Raw genomic sequence first — 19587 nt, 5'->3', positions numbered from 1 at the left:
TTCAAAGCCCGGTTGGGAAGAGGGGAACGAGCCGCTTTATCAACCAGTGAGTCAGCTGCCTAATGAAGCCAATATTTCTGTTTGGCCATGTGTTAGGTTAATAAATCACAATCAATAGGACTCTTGCGCTGTCATCATTCATGCGATCTCTAGCAGCGCCAAACTGTGCCGCCCTCACCTGATCTTATCTTATATATACCTCCAACACAGCTGAGCCCCTGTTATCTCATACATCACGGAGAGCTACTGGAAGCTTGCAAACAGCTTCCATCCATCTTCGCCTTGTCAAATCATTGTTATTTAGAGATCACGCATGGCCATCTGTTGTTTTGTTCCGAGCCCAGGGCACTGTCCCATGATTACAATATCTCTTCACCCCCTTAACAGTAGCAGCCAAAGTGACGGGCTTTGCACAATAGGAGTATCTATCATGGAAAACGGGTGATACGTCACCATTTTGGCCAGCTTATTTATTGTTATGAAAAATATACCATCCCGCAATTGGATAAATATTGTGTTATTTCCCCCCAGAGCTTGGGTCTCAGTTCCATCCTTCAGAAGAAGCTGAGCAAACAGAACTGTGTAAATCAGGGGTAGTCAACCTGTGGTCCTCCAGATGTCCATGAACTACAATTCCCATGAGCCCCTGCCAACGTTTGCTGCCAGGGGCTCATGGGAATTGTAGTCCATGAACGTCTGGAGGACCACAGGTTGACTACCCCTGCCTTAGAGGAACTCGGTGAAGGGCCTGGTGTGTGGGCCTTGTACCAGCACTTATGGTTAAAACCAATAGGGATATCGGGAATACTCAGGGGTAGTCAACCTGTGGTCCTCCAGATGTTCAGGGACTACAGTTCCCATGAGCCCCTGCCAGCTGTCATCTTGTTCCAGGGCCTCTCTTCACTGGTCTGATGGCCGCAGAAAGGCAAGTTGGAAACTGGAAGGAGGGGCTCTCAGACTAAGCTGACTCCAGAAACAATATAATAGAAGGTTGCCACTGATGGTGGATGGAGGGTTTCTCACCTAACATAGGCTTTCTCAACAAGGGTTTCATGAAACCCTGGGGTTTCTAGATGACCCTAGAAGGGTTTCCTGAATGAGTAGGATTAAGTTAATTTTTATATATTTTTTCAAATTTGTTACAAATTTATCAGGTAATATGGCCATATATGGTCATGTCAACCCCCCCCAATCCCAAAATGGACAATGATGGGTCTGGAGCGAGTGGGAAGGGGGAGGGGTCTCAGGTGGTCACATACACAGCTCTGCTACTCAACTATTTTCTGTATGATAGCACCACTTCTGGAGTTTCTCAAAGCCTGAAGAAAGTTTTAGGGGTTTCTCGCCAGTAAAATAGTCGAGAAAGGCTGTCCTAATAGATATTAAAGTTTTGTTTTGTTTTGTTGAATTATGCAAATGAGAGGAAAGGTAACTCAGAGAAAGTTCTTTCCCTCCTGGGTATACCCTGGGGTCCTTCTCTGCAAGAAACTCAATACAGAAATCAAATTGAAAAATAAATTGAAAATGTTCTTTTATTGGGTGACAAATTTAAAACCTAAATGAACTCTATTTCACACTATTCAAATAACTACAAAACTCAACAGACAAGCAGATAAAATAAGAGAGAATGGGGAGAGACAAAGAAAGAGAGAATCTTTTTGGGGAAAGGAATTATATCCACCATCCAACAGACCAACATGTTTCAGAGAATAGTACAGGATTGTCATTAGCCCTGGTTGTATGCAGGAGTCAGGAGACAAATGCACCCAGATGTATCTACATCTGGCCTTAACTAGCCAGGTTTGACTTTGAAGATTGATGGCAGGAATTTTAGAGGTCTTAAAAACACCAAATGGATCTGTTTTGATGTGAGGTATGAACAATGTAAGTATCTGGGGAGTATTATTTTTTTAAAAATATGAAATTTGGGGTTGCCCAAGGCTAAAATAAGATCTTTTACTATCCCTGCTGGTTCATGCCACAACTTTCCCAGGAAGGGATCACAGATGTGTTTGTTGATCCCTGTAATAAAGAAATGCCAAAGGAAGGGTAAACAAGATGTATTAGTTAATCAAAGGAAACTGGGATGCCAGCAAATACCCATTGTCCTGTAAATAATATTTGTTGGAGAGGGGCAGGAGTGGAAGGTCAGCTCCTACCTGGCTTGTGGTTTTCTAGCTGTATCCATGGACAGATGATATTTCTGACTAAACTATACATGCTCCCCTGTTTCGTTTTAATATGCCCCCAAAAGAGCTCTACGCTCTACTGCCTCCAATCAGCTAAGGATCCCTGGCCCTAAAGAAGTCCGTCTGGTCTCGACCAGGGCCAGAGCATTCTCTGTTCTGGCCCCTACCTGGTGGAACGAGCTCCCAGAGGAGATCAGGGCCCTGATGGAGCTTAAACAGTTCCGCAGGGCCTGCAAAAAGGAGCTCCTCCACCAGGCATTTGGCCGAGACCAGATGTAAACTACAGCGACCAAGGGCCCCTGCTCCCCCCCACCCCCCCCCCCTCAGAATTAAATCAATAAGCCACCCCCCTCAGAATCCCATCAACAAGCCTTGGACCTGTTTGTATTATGATTGTTTATTGTTATACTGTGTTGTGTTTGGTTGCAATTGTTGGTTATTGATGTACATGTTCTACAGACTGTTTTATGTATGGTTCTCTGTTATAATGTAAACCGCCCTGAGCCTCCGGGGAGGGCGGTATAGAAGTATGATAAATAAATAAATAAATAAATAAATAAATAAATAAATAAATAAATAAATAAATAAACAAATAAACAAATAAACAAATAAACAAATAAACAAATAAATAAATATGTCATGCAGACAGGCCACTGGTTGGGTTGTCCTGACATTATTGGTTTGTGGGAGGAAAAACTGCCCTTTGGGCTAGGGAGAGTTTGCAGTAGTTAACAGGGTTGCCAAATTCAGGTGAGAAAATGCAGGTGATATAGGGATGTAGTCCAGGGAGGACTAGGACCTCACTGGGGTACAATGGCATAGAGTTCAGATATCAAACCATCCATTTTCTCTGTGGTCTGGAGATTACCTGTAAATCCAGGGGATCCCCAAATCCCACCTGGAGGCTGGCATCCACAAAATTACCATGTGTTCCCCTTTTCATCTTAGACCTGATCTTGTCTTCACTCTTCATATAAGGGGATGATTGAATGGAGTAATCATGTTGTGATTGAATGAGTAAACGAGGGAAAATGCCCAACGATGAATCTCAGACTATATGGAAAGAGCTGGGTTTATTTCTTTCTTTAGAATATTTATATACCCAATGTTCTCCCATAGATCTCAGAACCCAAGGTATGTGTTGTTTCCATACCCAAGAAACATACCCAAGAGCATACATTGTCGAATAACGAATACCTCCAAAATAATTTTAATGCGTCTGAAGCCCAGCAGATAGATAGGTGAGAATTTTGCACTGTTAGAATTTTGCACTGAACAGATTAGGGAGGCAAACACATGTGAGCAGAGCACAGGACTTCCTTGCTGTGCAGCTGTCCAACTTGTGCAGTCGCTGAACAACTTTGCTGCCTATTGCGCTATACCAGGGGTAGTCAACCTGTGGACCTCCAGATGTCCACGAACTACAATTCCCATGATCCCCTGCCAGCGAACGCCTGCTACCCCTGCACTACCCCTGCCCTATACTGTACAGTGAGAATACCTGGGAGAGGACTGAACTGTCAGCTGTGCAATAACTGTCAGCTGCTTCTGACTGAGGAGCAGAGTGTGAACGTAGCCATGTTTGAGCATTCCTTGAAGAAGATTGTTACAAATGATCATATGATTCAGAATAGACTACATTGGTCAAATCTGGCCAGTTCTAGAGGTTAATTGATATTGCCCTAGGTCTACTGCCTCATTAGAGACGGTAGCAGGAGCATCTTTCTTGTGAGTGTCCAGAGGTCAGACTATCATAGAATCATAGAGTTGAAAGGTCCATTAGTACTCAATGCAAGATCAGCCTAAATCATAGAATCATAGAATCATAGAGTTGGAAGGGGCCATACAGGCCATCTAGTCCAACCCCCTGCTCAATGCAGGATCAGCCCTAAAACAGAGGTAGTCAACCTGTGGTCCTCCAGATGCCCATAGAATACATTTCCCATGAGCCCCTGCCATTGAAAACATAACGAGTAAAATATGTAGGGGAAACTCATTTCACCGGCACATAAGGAACTTGATCAATTTGCTTCCTTATACTATGGGCATGTTTCACAGTTCCTGTGAACCCTAATTCTCAACCCAAAGAGTAATTTGCATGTGGGGATCACCACCAGAAGAAATGGTGCCAGGTACAAGCAAAGACAGCATCAAGACGGGATTGGCTAAACATATGGAGCAGAGGTGGCTATTAGCCACAATGTATAGATGGAATACTATGACTGGGGAAGTGATGCTCTTTATACTTGGTACTTGGTGGGATGACAATGGGAAGGCTTCTGGAGTTTTGGCCCTGCTGGTGGACCTCCTGATGACACCTGGTCTTTTGAACAATATGTGACACAGAATGTTGGGCTCAATGGGCCATTGTCCTGATCCAACATGGCTTCTCTCGTGTTTCTATGTTCTTAACCACAATAGCTATATGTGGTCTAGCTAATATATGATCTTCAAAGATTGCAAATGCTAGTGCCTAAAGATGGGGGAACATGTCTGGTCCACAAGCCAATGGCCTATCCTCTTACCTTCTCCTGTATGGGACAAGGAACAAAGAACATTACTGGAGATGACTTACTGAGGACATAACCTGCTCTGCAATCCTGATGCTGGACAGCTTGGTTATTTCTGAAGGATTCTGCAGGAGTTATACTTTCCCGCATTCGTCTGCACACCGCACCCATCAAAACAATGGGCATTTTGCTCATAAGTGCAACCAGGCTGAGAGCTCCTACCTTTAATAAGGTTGCTATCTTTCTGCTGCCTGTCTCGGTAGATGTAAGATAATAGACATTCAATAGGGTAGGAACCGAAATTGTTCTATCTGCTTATGGCAGGAAAGTACTGCTTGCCTGTTACAGAAAAGGGAAATGAAATGCTTTGTAGCATGATATCTCCCTTGATCATCGAGATATTGCAATGAAACGTAATACACTTGTACAAGACACAATTCTACCTTTCATGTTCCCGCTCCATCTTGACCTCCTGCACCCAGTTCTATCAACCCACAGAAATGAAACTGTCTGTCCCAAGATATAGGGAGAGGAGTCTTTGGCTGTGAGATCATTGTTAAAGACAGATAATAGGGTTTTTTCCCTGCTTCTAGGGTCTGAGCTGCTGGGATTGGTGAGAAAGGTGCCTCATAAAAATGTTAATAAATAAATACAAACATAGAGTGATAAATGAATGGGGTCCTCTGTTGTGAACTCATCACCTACAAGTCTCTGCTAAACAAGCATCTCTATTGCTTGGGAGCATTGTAAGAATTCATTAACTAGTTGGGGGTGGATTATTTCCCTCCAGGCTGGTTGTTGCTTGAAAAACAAACAACGCACACCCTTTTATGTCACCTACAGCCCGAACAGATACAAGCAGGGGTAGTCAACCTGTGATCCTCCAGATGTTCATGGACTACAATTCCCATGAGCCCCTGCCAGCATTTGCTGGCAGGGGCTCATGGGAATTGTAGTCTATGAACATCTGGAGGACCACAGGTTGACTACCCCTGGATAAAAGGACAGGCAAAGAGAGGGTGTCTGTATTTTTTTCCAACCAGGAATAATAAGAGCCCAGTGCTTCCAATTGCAAAAAGCTCTGCAAACACCTCCTGCAAGAGGCCAGTGACTGTCCCTTGCAGTGCCCTGTTCTCCTGAGTCTACCCAGCTCCTAGAGTGGTCCCTTGATTCCCTCTGGGTACCTAAGCTGTCACGGTGCCACCATCTAAGCTGGTTGATTGGAGTATTTCCCACTAAGAAAGCCCACACTCCTAAATTTCACCACACAGCTATCTGCAGGTTCTGCCTAGTGCCCACATCTTCTGCCTCACTCTGACTAGTCTTCAGAGGGAAGACTTACCACAACTGTGCACACCCAGGGAGTCAGTTTGGCGTAGTGGTTAGGAGTGCGGACTTCTAATCTGGCATGCCGGGATCGATTCTGCACTCCCCCATGTGCAACCAGCTGGGTGACCTTGGGCTCACCACGGCGCTGATAAAGCTGTTCTGACCAAGACCGTTTATGCACTGGGAACTTCACTGCCCCAACTCCCGTGCAGCAGCACAAATTGGGGGTGGATGAGGTGCACCAGGCCAAATGTTCCCTTGCGTGGATGCAGGAAGAGGTGGGGCAACCTGCCACAACTAAAACTCCAGCCTGCAGCCGAGCATGAAACCTCCAGTGCATAAACGGTCCAAGCAGCTAAATCAGGGCTCTCTCAGCCTCCTCCATCTCACAGGGTGTCTGTTGTGGGGAGAGGAAAGGGAAGGCAACTGTAAGCCACTTTGAGCCTCCTTTGGGTAGAGAACAGCGGCATATAAGAACCAACTCCTCCTCCTCCTCCTCCTCCTCCTCCTCCTCCTCCTCCTCCTCTCTCTTCCAGTTGGTGTCTGTAATGCCCCCCTTCTCAATGTTAGTGAATCCTGGGCTCAGCTTCAGGAATAAGAATCATAGAATCATAGAGTTGGGAGGGGCCATACAGGCCATCTAGTCCAACCCCCTGCTCAACGCAGGATCAGCCCAAAGCATCCTAAAGCATCCAAGAAAAGTGTGTATCCAGCCTTTGCTTGAAGACTGCCAGTGAGGGGGAGCTCACCACCTCCTTAGGCAGCCTATTCCACTGCTGAACTATTCTGACGGTGAAATTTTTTCCCCTGATATCTAGCCTATATCGTTGTACTTGTAGTTTAAACCCATTACTGCGTGTCCTTTCCTCTGCAGCCAACAGAAACAGCATCCTGCCCTCCTCCAAATGACAACCTTTAAAATACTTAAAGAGGGCTATCATGTCCCCTCTCAACCTCCTTTTCTCCTCCTCCTCCTCCTCCTCCTCCTCCTCCTCCTCCTCCTCCTCCTCCTCCTCCTCCTCCTCCTCCTCCTCCTCCTCCTCCTCCTCCTCCTCCTTCTTCTTCTTCTTCTTCTTCTTCTTCTTCTTCTTCTTCTTCTTCTTCTTCTTCTTCTTCTTCTTCTTCTTAACAGTCTCTTGACCAGCCACTTTCCTGAGGCACCCTTTTTGTAACATGTTCAAACGGTGCTTATCGTGGCGCAACAAACCAATTTCAGCAATCAAAGCAGGTTTATGGTGCCGTCATGCTGAAAAGTATACTGAGATCCTGTGCATAAAGCTCGTTGAACACATGATGACAAATATTAAGTATCAGCATTCCTAGACTATTGCAACTGACATCCAAAACTGCTCTGCCTCCTTACTCTCAGCCAGAGGAACAGTGCAAATCCATCAATTAATTTCATTTAGATATTTATACCCCACTTTTGTTCCAAAGGAGGACTCAAAGCTGCTTGCAGCTTTGTTCTCTCCTCCTCCATTTTACCATCCCAGCCGAAGGCCTGTGAAGAGATGAGTTTGAGACTGTGACTAATTCAATGAGACCAGGTAGTAGCCCAGGGGTTAAGATTGGGTTCCTTCTCCCCCAGGGACAGTACTAGACTGGCCCAGATTCCCAGGTCGATCTTCCTATGTCCATTTATCCATCTGCCTGTTCTTTTGGACCATCCAGAGAGCATGAATGGGAAACAGTATTTTTACATTGTATCACCATCGTTGTTATTGAGTATTGTTGTGAGAGTTTTACTGGGGAATTTTAACGTTTTAGTGCATTGATTGTCAATGAAATGTTGTAAACCGCTGCAAGCCGGATCTCCGAGAGTAGCGGTTATACAAATCTAGATGATGATGATCATGATGATGATGAAGAAGAAGAAGAAGAAGAAAATGATGATGATAATAATACTATGTTGAGATTCCATAGTAAAGTAAGGATTTGAAACTGGGCTTCCCAGATCCTAGTCTGATGCTCTAAGCACTATGCCATGTTGGTATCTTATGAAACTGCTTGGTTGCCACCATGGATGTATGCAATCTGTTTAAGAAAAACTGGGATTTTATAAGCCTCCTGTTAGATCACCAAGGTTATTCTATCATCCTCAGGATACCAAAGCCAGGAGGCAACATCATGGCAAGGTCTCAGCCTCCATGCTCTGTTGCTGGATCTCCAGAGGAACTGGTTGGCCACTGTGTGAGGCAGGATCCTGGATTAGATGGGTCACCGGTCAGATCCAGCAAGGTTCTTCCTAGATTCTTATTTAAAGGACAATCCCAGGAATGAAGTCAAGAAAACGAAACGCATCATGATCACTAGGCTCAGAGCGAGCAACTTTTAAGCAATTCACATCTGCAGCAATTTGAAGCCATTACCGGAATGTTTAGTGTTACAATAGTCTATTCTCATATTCTCATGTGCTGAAGAAAGTAGATACATCTGTTTAAGGCAATCAGAATTCCGGTGTTTGGCGCCAAGGTCTCTGTGCTAGTTATAGCTAATTTCCAAAGAGTAGATTAATGGGGATTGTACAGTAACAAGCTCTTAACCTGTCCCTAGGGAAGGGGAGGGGGAAAAATAGTTCCCATCTTTATTGTCCTATCTATCAGTAGCTACATATGGTAGATACCCGAAAGGCAATAAAAGACATGGCTGAGAGCCAAACTTCATAGTGCATTTTTCAAGTTAATTAATTGCCATCTTTCTCTTCATTTCTCTTTTGCTCTTGCTTGAGTCTCTTACGGTGGCAGCCGAAACGATCCTTGTCTAACTTACTGAGGTTGCGACACGGCAACAGACAGCCCTGAAAGAAATCCTGGTCAGGGTTTCCCATTCATCCAGCACAAAGTTCAGCCTTAATTGGGCAGGGTCAGCTAGATTCCCTTACTCCCAGCTCTCAAACTCCCCGAGGGGAAGAGCCATTTCATAGAGTGGACCGTCTGCTTTCAGCACTTGTTAGTTTAGAAGTCAGCTTTACCTTATTGCCAGAATTCCAAGTATGAAATAAGGGAATACGATGAGTTCATGGGATGGTGATCCCGTCAGGATACATTTTGAAGGGAACTTGGTTACTCAGTAATGATGAGTGGTTGGCGTATCAGTTAAGGGCAGGCCCTGGCTGAAATCTCATAACAAAATGAAATCCCATTTTGTTATGAGGTTTACTCTAGATTCCTGTACGCTGATGATCACTTAGAATTCAGTCAATCAATCAATCAATTTTATTTACGGTCATAGACCAACCAGCAGAAAACATAAAATTACAGATATGAAATCAATTATGAATGGATAAAAATTAAGAAATAAGAACAACTGCATATGGATCCAGTGTAAAAGTATTAAGGCAGGGGTAGTCAAACTGCGGCCCTCCAGGTGTCTGGAGGCTCTAAGGAATACCTGCCAAGGAAGCTAAAGATTTACAGATCTCTGTTCACAACCTGCAAGGATTCTCTGGGGCAAGCAAGACAAGATTTGTAAGGAAATACTGTTTTTAAGACAGAGAGAAACTGTCCCAGATCTGAAGGAGTGAGCATTGAGTGACTCAAGAAAGCCCAAACCTTGTCACAAATTCTGTTAGTGTTTTAAGTCCAGCTGGGCTAACACAGCTCCCCATCTTGATTTGTCGTAGATCCTGTCTAGTGCCACAGCAGTGGCACTCATGAAAGTGAATGTTCCCATATTCCCTCTTTCTTCCAGTTGGTGTCTGCAATGCCCCCCCTTCTCAATGTTAGTGAATCCTGGGCTCAGCTTCAGGAATAAGAATCATAGAATCATAGAGTTGGGAGGGGCCATACAGGCCATCTAGTCCAACCCCCTGCTCAACGCAGGATCAGCCCTAAGCATCCTAAAGCATCCAAGAAAAGTGTGTATCCAGCCTTTGCTTGAAGACTGCCAGTGAGGGGGAGCTCACCACCTCCTTAAGCAGCCTATTCCACTGCTGAACTATTCTGACGGTGAAAATTTTTTTCCTGATATCAAGCCTATATCATTGTACTTGTAGTTTAAACCCATTACAGCGTGTCCTCTCCTCTGCAGCCAACGGGAACAGCATCCTGCCCTCCTCCAAGTGACAACCTTTCAAATACTTAAAGAGGGCTATCATGTCCCCTCTCAACCTCCTTTTCTCCAGGCTGAACATTCCCAAGTCCCTCAACCTATCTTCATAGGGCTTGGTCCCTTGGTTTGGCTCTGAAGTAGATGGGGGGAATCGACACTCCCCAGTCCTTTTTCCTCCAACTGGAACCAACACTTAGGATCTAAGGAAGCTTTTCTCATCCTTTTTACTGTTGACAAACCCCTGAAACATTCTTCAGGCTTCGAGAAGCCCCAAAAGTGATATCAGCAGGCTGCACCTCCTTGCCATGCCCCCGGAAGTAATTTTATTATTGGGGCCCCTCCCCCTTTCCACCCCCTTCAGGCCCATTATTGGTCGGCATAACCATGTATGGTCATATTACCTGATAATTTTTTTTAAATTAAAATAAATTAAATATTCATTAGCTCTCACCCAATCAGCGAAATCCTTCTGGGGCTATCAAGAAACCCCTAGGTTTCTCTAAACCCCTGTCAAGAGAGCCTGATCCAAGCCTTCATCATTAAGGTATTTAATATTACAGTATTTGCTGGCGTATAAGACTACTTTCCCCCCCGTGAAAAACATGCCTCCAAGAGGGGGGGGGAGGTCATCCTATACGCCGGGTGCACTTCAGTTGGGATAGACATAGCGGCCCATAGTGGCCTTCCGATGCTCGCCCGGTGCCCATAGTGGCCTCCTGATGCCCGCCCACCTCATTCCACATACCATCCAGTATCACACGGTATCCAGCACGGCTGTGGCGAGCATCAGCATCAAGACAGGGGAGCCAGCCTTTTCGGCGTGACCGGCCCGTTCTGCTCGGCGGGAAGCAGCGGCGCTCCGGCCCGCCCCTTGTCTCCGCAGAGCTCGCACATGCGCACTTGCGCCCTAGTGCCGGTCACAGGGAGATGCAGGGGCGGTCTGGAGGCGCTGCGGTCCCGCTGAGGCTGTACAATGGTGACAATGACAGGTACTGTAATGTAATGTAACAAGCTCTATATTTTGAGTGGAAATGTTGCGGGGTCGTCTTATACGGCCAGTCGTCTTATACGCAGGCAAATACGGCAACTTAAAAAACAAACATTGAAAAAGCAAAAAAGGGAAAAAATATGAGAGGGGACATTAACAATGTGCTTTAGCAAGCGTTTGCCACTGGATTGCCCTGTTCGTAACAGGAAAATCCCCGTGCAAACAATTGGTAAAGTGCATGGACTGGGCATTATCTAGGGATGTGGAAGCAGCCAACTGGGACTCCAGGTGGCTTACACAGTGCAGAAAAACGCAATTGGGGGGCATGACAGATCTAATAGCAAGGGAACAAGACGAGGCTTCCAAAAATAGAAATGGAGCCAAAAAGTGCCAAAACATGAATGTCAAGTGATGCAGGAAATGGAATTACACAATAGAAAGCAATGCAGTCAGAGTAGGACAACGCTATGCATCTGTCTGGCCACTGCTTGAAATAGGATGCTGACTTTAATAGTCCTTAGTCGGGTGCTACAGAGCTTTTCATATGTTCCTCATAGATGAGTAGGTTGCCTATTCAGAGGTAAGCTGCTTTCCTACAATACAATATAGGTGTGTGGTGGAGACTGCATCCCATTCACGATCCTGTTTTGCAAAGGATCGTACTTGCTACATTCTATAGGTCAGCCTTTCTCATCCTTTTTACCATTGAGAAACCTCTGAAACATTATTCAGGCTTCGAGAAACCCCACAATCAAAGTCTGCAGGTCACACCTGCCTGCCACGCCCCCAGAAGTCATTTTATGATTCCCACCCCATTCAGACCCATTATGGGCCATTTTGGGAAAGGTAGGTGGGTGGACATAGTCAAATATACCTGATAATTTTTAAAATTAAAAATATATTAAAAATTCATTAACTTTCACCCAATCTGTGAAGCCGGCACAGGGATGACCATGAACCAGCTAAAAGAAGCGGTCATTGACAGAGACGCTTGGCGGAAAATTTCCTATACAATCGCTGAGGGTCGGACACGACTGAACGTATAGCATCATAATCAGTCTGTGAAATCCTTCTGGGGCTATCAAGAAACCCTAGGGTTTCATGAGACCCCTGTTAAGAAAGCTTGCTCTAATAATTCCAAATTGACTGAACAACTATTGCCCTGTGGACAACATTCCATTTTTGAGCAAAGTACTTGAGTGGGTGGTGGTCACATGGCTTCACGTGGCCTTGGAGGAGATGGATGATCTAGACCCATTTCAATCTGGATTCTGGTCTGGGTTTTGGACAGAAAGGGCTTTGGTCGCTCTGATGGATGATCTTCATTGGGAAAGTGACAGCTAGAGCTAGGTCTCCTGTAAATCCCCCTCCCCCATGGCTTTCCATATCATTGATGTCCTGGAGATGCTTGTTGAGCTTTGTATGCTGGTGGCATGGGGACCACTATGCTTCACTGGTTCTTACTCAACAGGCCGGGAAATTGTTGCTTCATGCTGTCTGTGGTCTGTTTTTGTGATCTATATTATTATACTGGGAAATTTGACTGGTGGATCTTAATTAACATTTGTTTCTATTACTTTATTTTCATAGGGTGCTTCAGACGGATTCCTGGAGAGGCAGCCTAGAGTTGCTCTAACAAAATTAATCAAGTCACAACAAAAATTGCAGTTTGCATTGAACCCTTGCTTCACCCGATAACTGGAATAATTTTATGTGGGTTACTAATATGAGCCTGGGAGCAACCCACCACTCACAGGATGTTCTCATCCATGAGAAAAGTGGGAATAAAGCACACAGATTACTATGGCGTTCCTCTGCAGTAGAGGATTTTCCATTTCTCCTTTGGTAGGCAATTGAACTGGGCCCATATCAAGTTTTAGCAATCTGCAATCGAGATCACGGCTGAATATGACAGGCGTGTGAGCAAGTGAGGGTCATATCAATACCAAAGGCAGTCAACTGTACCTGGGGAGTGAACCGGAGGAGAACACATCAGCACGACACCTTGACCTTCTCGCACCCAGACGGCGCTTCTCGTCCGGCCGCTGAAATTCCCCAGATCTGTTAACATAATAGAGTGATTTAGATGAATGGAAAGAAAGTTCTTCTTTTTAAATGACAAACAAACAAAAGATTTTATTTTTCAAGAAAGAATAGGGTAGTTGGTAGGAGGAATTCTACCTTTTGTTATCCAAATCAGATATTAGAGTTTTTAACAGCAGGCTTTAGATAGTTTCAGATGTTCTGAGGAAGACTATGTTGAAGGCCATGTGGCTGGTGTGTACAGAAGAATTGTGGGACAGGGATGTAGAAAGGAGACAACTGAGAGGGGAATCTGATAACCATCTTCAAATATTTAAAAGGCTGTCATATAGAGGATGGAGCAGAGTTGTTCTCTCTTGCTCCGAAGAGACGGACCAGAACCAATGGGATGAAATTAATTCAAAAGAAATTCCATCTGAACATCCGGAAGAAGTTCCTGACAGTTTCTCAGTGGAACAGGCTTCCTCAGGAGGTGGTGGGTTCTCCATCTTTGGAGATTTTTAAACAGAGGCTGGATAGCCATCTGACGGAGAAGCTGATTCTGTGAAGGCTCAAGAGGGTGGCAGGTTACAGTGGATGAGCGAGAAAGTTGTGAGTGTCCTGCATTGAGCAGGGGGTTGGACTAGATGACCCATGAGTTCCCTTCCAACTCTATTATTCTATGATTCTATGAATGAAATCTCCTTAGGAGAATGAAGAAGGGATTGTGTTTGAGCTTGGCTTTCTTGCATGCCCAGGGACCTGCTGAAACTCTGGCAGAGGAGAGCGTTGCAGGAAACGGTTCATTTCACAACACAGCCATGCAGTGACTAGCTTGGATCCAACCAGCTCTTTTGTTTAATCTCATTTCACAGAATCATAGAGGGGAAGGTGACTCCAAGGTCATCTAGACCAAGCCTCTGCAAAATGCAGGAAATTAAAAACTACCTGTCCACCCACCCCCGATTCCATGTCCAGGTGATGCCACCCCCCCCCCCTGAAAAAAACCCAAAATCCCTGACCAGTCTGGACTAGAGGAAATTTGCCTCCCGACCCCAAAGTGAAAGTTATTGACAATGGTACAAATCCCTCTCCCCCCACCCTTCCCATATGCTCAATGAAGAATGTGCATTCTTATTTCTTGAAATCTATATGAAAATGCCCGGCCCTTTCAAAATAAATCTGCTTTAGCTGATTTCAGCCGGAAAATAGTTTTCCGCGGCACATCGGCACCTGTTTTATTGCTCCTTATATAAGGCGCAGAGATGGTGTCAGCGGAAAAAGGCATTCGGCGATATAGCCTTTTGTTAATACCAACATTTAATAGCTCTTTTATTCCTTTTTATTATTTCCTGTTTATCGATTTTCTTCCTCCGTAAAAGTCATCCCTGCATAGTGAAAATAGAAATAAAGGCAAGGAGGAGACGTTGCATCTCTCTGGCATCCTGTCGGGGGGCCACTTGGGCGTCATCAAGGGGATACTACACACGCCGTGATATTGTAATGCTGGGTCTGATGGGAAATCTCTTCTATGGAGCTGAGGAGGTACTGTATTGGCGTTATCAATCATTTATACGTCGCTCAAAATATGCCAAGTTCACAGACTTTATCCATTCAAGCCAAAGCGACCCTGTGGGGTAGGTCACTATGTATTACATCCGTTCCCTACCCATCACTGAAACACACTCACCAATGTAAGGCCGGGCTCCAAGAGAACTTGATGAGAGAATGGTGTTCTATCATTGGTCCTGGGTTATAGGGGGCAAGTGAATGTTTTCTATGTGATTTCTTTTTATATTCCTTGATATTTTTATCAACAGTTGATTTTCTTTGCTTTTCATAGAATCATAGAGTTGGAAGGGACCTTGTGGGTCATCTAGTGCAACTCCCTGCACTATGCAGGACACTCACAACCCTATCGTTCATCCACTGTAACCTGCCACCCCCTTAAGCCTTCACAGAATCAGCCTCTCCATCAGATGGCTATCTAGCCTCTGTTTAAAAATGTCCAAAGATGGAGAACCCTGTTGGTTTTTCCCTGTTGGTTTTGTAGCAAGTCAGTGGGGTATAATGGTTGGAGCACCCTTTCTCAATTTTTTTTACCATTGAGAAACCCCTGAAACATTCTTCAGGCTTAGAGAAACCCCTCTATGAAAAAGGATGCAAGGCTAGATGGACCTCTGGTCTCATCCAGCAAGCTTCTTCTTATGTGATGGAGGGATTGGAGGCTGGAAAGTCCCTGGGTGGGCCACTGTTATTGCTTTTTACATGTAATTAGCTCCATGGAGTTGCTTAGCCAGAGACAGGTATAAGTCAATTCCTCACTTGCCTTTTCCCCATTAGATTTGTCGGCCCTCCTTTTTTGTTACCTTGGTTTTCCTGCCGCACTCCTCTCAGACAAACAAAGCAATCTCTTCCTGCCTTCAAAGACTCCACATCCCTCTTTCAGTGCTCCAGTGACCAGAACACTGACTTTGGCTACTCTATGTTGGGGATTATTAGGAAAGGGGTTGAAAGGAAAGCAGACAATGTTGTAATTCCCTTGTACAGATCTCTGCTGAGGCCTCATTTGGAACTCGGACGAAGCCAGCCAAGATGATTAGGGGGTTGGAGCACCTTCCCTAGGAGAAAAGGCAGAAGATCTTGGATTTCTCAGGGGGTGGGTTGACAGGTAAGGGGGAACCTGATGATGGTTTATAAAACTGCATAAGGATGGAGAGGGTTGACAGAGGAAACCTTTTCTTCCCTCTCCTGAAATGCTAGAACTTAGGGGCATCCCACAAAGATGATGGGCAGTAGATTCATGGAAAGCCATCTTTACTCAGCTAGTGATTAAATTGTGGAATTGGTTGCCAGAGGATGCAGTGATGGCCACAGGCACAGAAAGCTTTAAAAGGGGCGAATTAGGTTGATCTATCAGTGGCACCTAGTCATGGTGACTGAAGGGAATCTCCATGTTCAGAGGCATTAAACCTCTCAAAACTAGTTCCTGTAGGTAATATCTGGGGAAGGCCTTAGCCACAAATGCTTCATTGTTGGCCTTCCATAGTAATTGGTTGGCCATTGTGAGAGAAAGGATGCTGGACTGAATGGACCATTGGATTGGTCCAGTAGGGTTCTTCTTGCATTCTTATTTGATGTATTTGAGGAAGGGAACTTTGGGACTCAAAAGCAGATACCCAGAGAATCTTGTTTGCACTGTTGAACTCAAATCTAACTGTTCTTTTGCAGATGAACAAAGCTGCCCTCTGAAATGACCTGATGCTGTTATTTTCTCTTATACTTAAAATGTCCACTTTCATAGAATCACAGAATCATAGAGTTGGAAGGGAAAGGGACCATACAGGCCATCTAGTCCAACCCCCTGTTCAATGCAGGATCAGCCCAAAGCATCCTAAAGCAATGAAGCCCACACCTTAAGCATTTAGTCCACCTACTCAATGAAGCCCACAGCTTAAGCATTTAGTCCTCCTCATCCCCTAGCTAAAATCAATGGTTGGATACCACCAGCTTTTCCATTGGTGGGAAAAGTGGAAGGGATAGTCTTTGACCACTAAAAACACTGCGTTGGGGCCGGGCGGGGAATCATGGAACCTGCATGGACAAAACCCATGGGGGATGAAGGCCTCAGTCTCTCATCCTGGGAACCAAATGCTGCCAATGTGCATGCCCAGGAAAGTTCTTTCCAAATAAGGAAAAGTAGGCAGGGCTCTCTTAAGCAAGACCCTCCCCTTTACTCAAAGGAAATGTGTTTGAATAATAAAATCATAGAATTGGAAGGACCTATAGAGGCCATCTTGTCCAACCCCGTGCTCAACGTGGGACCAGCCTAAAGCATCCATGATAAGTATCTGTCCAGTCGCTGCTTAAAGACCGCCAGTGAAAAAAACCTTGAGAAGGGAAGATTGCCAGGGAAAGCTGACATGCATGCAGTTCTTATGACAAGCTAGGCCTACATCCAGATGAGCTTGGCCCCACTTTTCAATGGGCCAGGGATTTCTAAGCCAGGGAATTTGGTACTCTGCTTCCATCTTCACCTGCCCTAGAAAGAAAATTGTAGAAAAGTAGTGTAACTTGAGATTTTTATACATAAATAAGTAACTCTCTGTGGATTTGAAAGATTACCCTCGGAGTTAAGAGTTACAAAAGATGAAAGAAATCTCAGGAGATTAATAGCATGAGAGTGTATCAGCCAGTTGATGAATTAATCAATTATGTTTGCATTGGTTTGCATGTCAAAACAACAGCACCCAAAGCAAATTTCCTTTGCTTTGAGATGTTCCCATAGGTTCCCATTGCTTTGAGATGTTCCCATAGGTGCCGTCTTAGGGGAAACATTCCCTTCTGAGTGAGATGAGAGAATACAGCCTCTCCACCTGCAGTTTTGATTATTTCAAAAATGTATATACTGCCTCCGTTTTATATAAGGCAGCTCACAATCAAAATGCATGAACTTGAATAATGTGGGGCTTACTTATGAGTAGATGTGCTTAGTAGGCTTGCTCCCTTAGACCTATTATGCAAGGCAGCAGCCACACCAGGCTGCTGCAGTTCTGTTGCTGTACGCACGGGGGAGGGGGTCCCCAGAGCAGGCTGTCTGCGCTGATGCAATGGTCCCATGCAAGAAACACAGGGCCGGAAGCGCCGGGAGCATTCTGCTGCCGTGGTAGTGGCAGCGGGGGGGGGGGACTGGGGGCACAGAGTCCCCCTTGCATGATGGTGGGGAGCAGCATGCTGTTCCCCCACCATAGTGAGGGTGGGGGGATACTTCTGACAGCTCCGTGGCTCTGCGGAGCCAGCAGGGGCGAGAGGCGTCCCTGCAGGGACACCGTAGGTCGGGGGAGGAGCCAGGCCCAAAAGCCCGGCTCCTCCGATTATGCACAGGGTTAGCCCGACCTAGCCCTCGTCTGCATCCGTGGCGCTTCCAGACCCATGGAAGAATCTGTGTTTCTTTAATGCAAGTCTTCCGAGGCTCTGGGTCAGGCCAGGCCTCGGATAGCAGCGACGTCAAGCATAATCAGGGATTTTCCCCAAAGCCCTGTTGCTGCCATCATGGGCATTCCAGCCCGTGCATAATCGGTCTTAATGACCTGAACCACCATGATCTGGGGAGGGGGGTTGTCGTTCAGTTGTCATGTAACTGAGATAACTTGAGATAAATAAAATTGAAATCAATACTTGGGGTTGGTTCAAGATCGCCACAAATGCAATCGTGCCGGCCATGCCAGAGGACACGGAGGTGGCCTGAGTAAATGCTTCTGTCCTGGGTAGCCAATCGAGTAAGGACACATTCCTGCAAAAGTTCTCAGCATAACCAATTGGGGCACTTTTCATTGTGCTAAAATGCCCGTAAGAGATTCACTGAGTTGCTTCTTCAAGTAAACATGACAGCACTAATAAGGATGGAGTTTTGAGAGAGGGAGGGAGGGAGGGAGGGAAGGAAGGAAAACATCAGGAAACAAGGAGGGAGGGGACTCTATGGCGGGAAATTACACAATTTCATTGTGAGCAAAAATGGGATCCGTTAGCGGTGGGACGCTCATATTGTGCTTTTGTGAGGAATATCATAAGAGGGGATATTTGTGAGGGGATATTTGTGAGGAAATACCATGCCACTGTGATTTTCCTGTGGCAATCATTTTGAGCATTTCACAACAAGGGGACTTCAGGCCCTTATTGAGATCTGCAAAATGTTCCTGTGTGGGGTTGTGTGTCACAAAGAAAAACAAGGTACAAACAAAGGCATTAGAAAATGACGATAACGGGAGGAAAGCAGGCCTCCTTTGTCTCACATTCTGAGGACAGCTGCATGAGGCGTGCAGTTTGAATTTCGCCACGTCGCTTTTTGAGCTCCTTCCTTAACTATTCTCTTGTCACGTCTTTGAAATTGTTCTTAAGGTGTGCATTGGGACCGGGCAAAGGAGATAATCTGCTTACACAACAGAATGATCAGTGGCTGAGGTCAGGTCACCTTAGGGATGGCCAAGACCCCAGCATCTCTGTGTTGTTTTGCGATATAATTCCACGTGTTTGTATTTCTGCAATTTAATGTGGGATTTTATGTGTATCTTTAAAGGTAAAGGTAAAGGTATCCCCTGTGCAAGCACCGAGTCATGCCTGACCCTTGGGGTGGCGCCCTCTAGCGTTTTCATGGCAGACTCAATACGGGGTGGTTTGCCAGTGCCTTCCCCAGTCATTACCGTTTACCCCCCAGCAAGCAAGCTGGGGACTCATTTTACCGACCTCGGAAGGATGGAAGGCTGAGTCAACCTTGAGCCGGCTGCTGGGATTGAACTCCCAACCTCATGGGCAAAGCTTTCAGACGGCTGCCTTACCACTCTGCGCCACAAGAGGCTCTTGTGTATCTTTACGTGGTCTAAAATACAGGCATCTAGAGCAGGGGTAGTCAAACTGCGGCCCTCCAGATGTCCATGGACTACAATTCCCAGGAGCCCCTGCCAGCGAACGCTGGCAGGGGCTCCTAGGAATTGTAGTCCAT

The 19587-nt window shown here is 45.5% G+C and overlaps 1 protein-coding gene across 3 annotated transcripts in view; it reads right to left on the bottom strand.

Moving 5' to 3' along the window:
- CNTN5 (contactin 5) overlaps window positions 1-19587 on the bottom strand; it is a 744496-nt gene that overhangs the window by 212318 nt on the left and 512591 nt on the right. For all 3 annotated transcript variants that reach the window (XM_077341497.1, XM_077341498.1, XM_077341499.1), the window contains exon 7: window positions 13032-13127. In XM_077341497.1, coding sequence (XP_077197612.1) covers window positions 13032-13127 — 96 coding nt within the window. The remainder of the gene's footprint in view (window positions 1-13031; window positions 13128-19587) is intronic.

The sequence above is a fragment of the Paroedura picta genome, chromosome 6 (genome assembly GCF_049243985.1).
Source record: "Paroedura picta isolate Pp20150507F chromosome 6, Ppicta_v3.0, whole genome shotgun sequence".
In the NCBI taxonomy this organism is placed as follows: domain Eukaryota; kingdom Metazoa; phylum Chordata; class Lepidosauria; order Squamata; family Gekkonidae; genus Paroedura; species Paroedura picta.
This window is presented reverse-complemented; position numbering and strand designations above follow the sequence as displayed.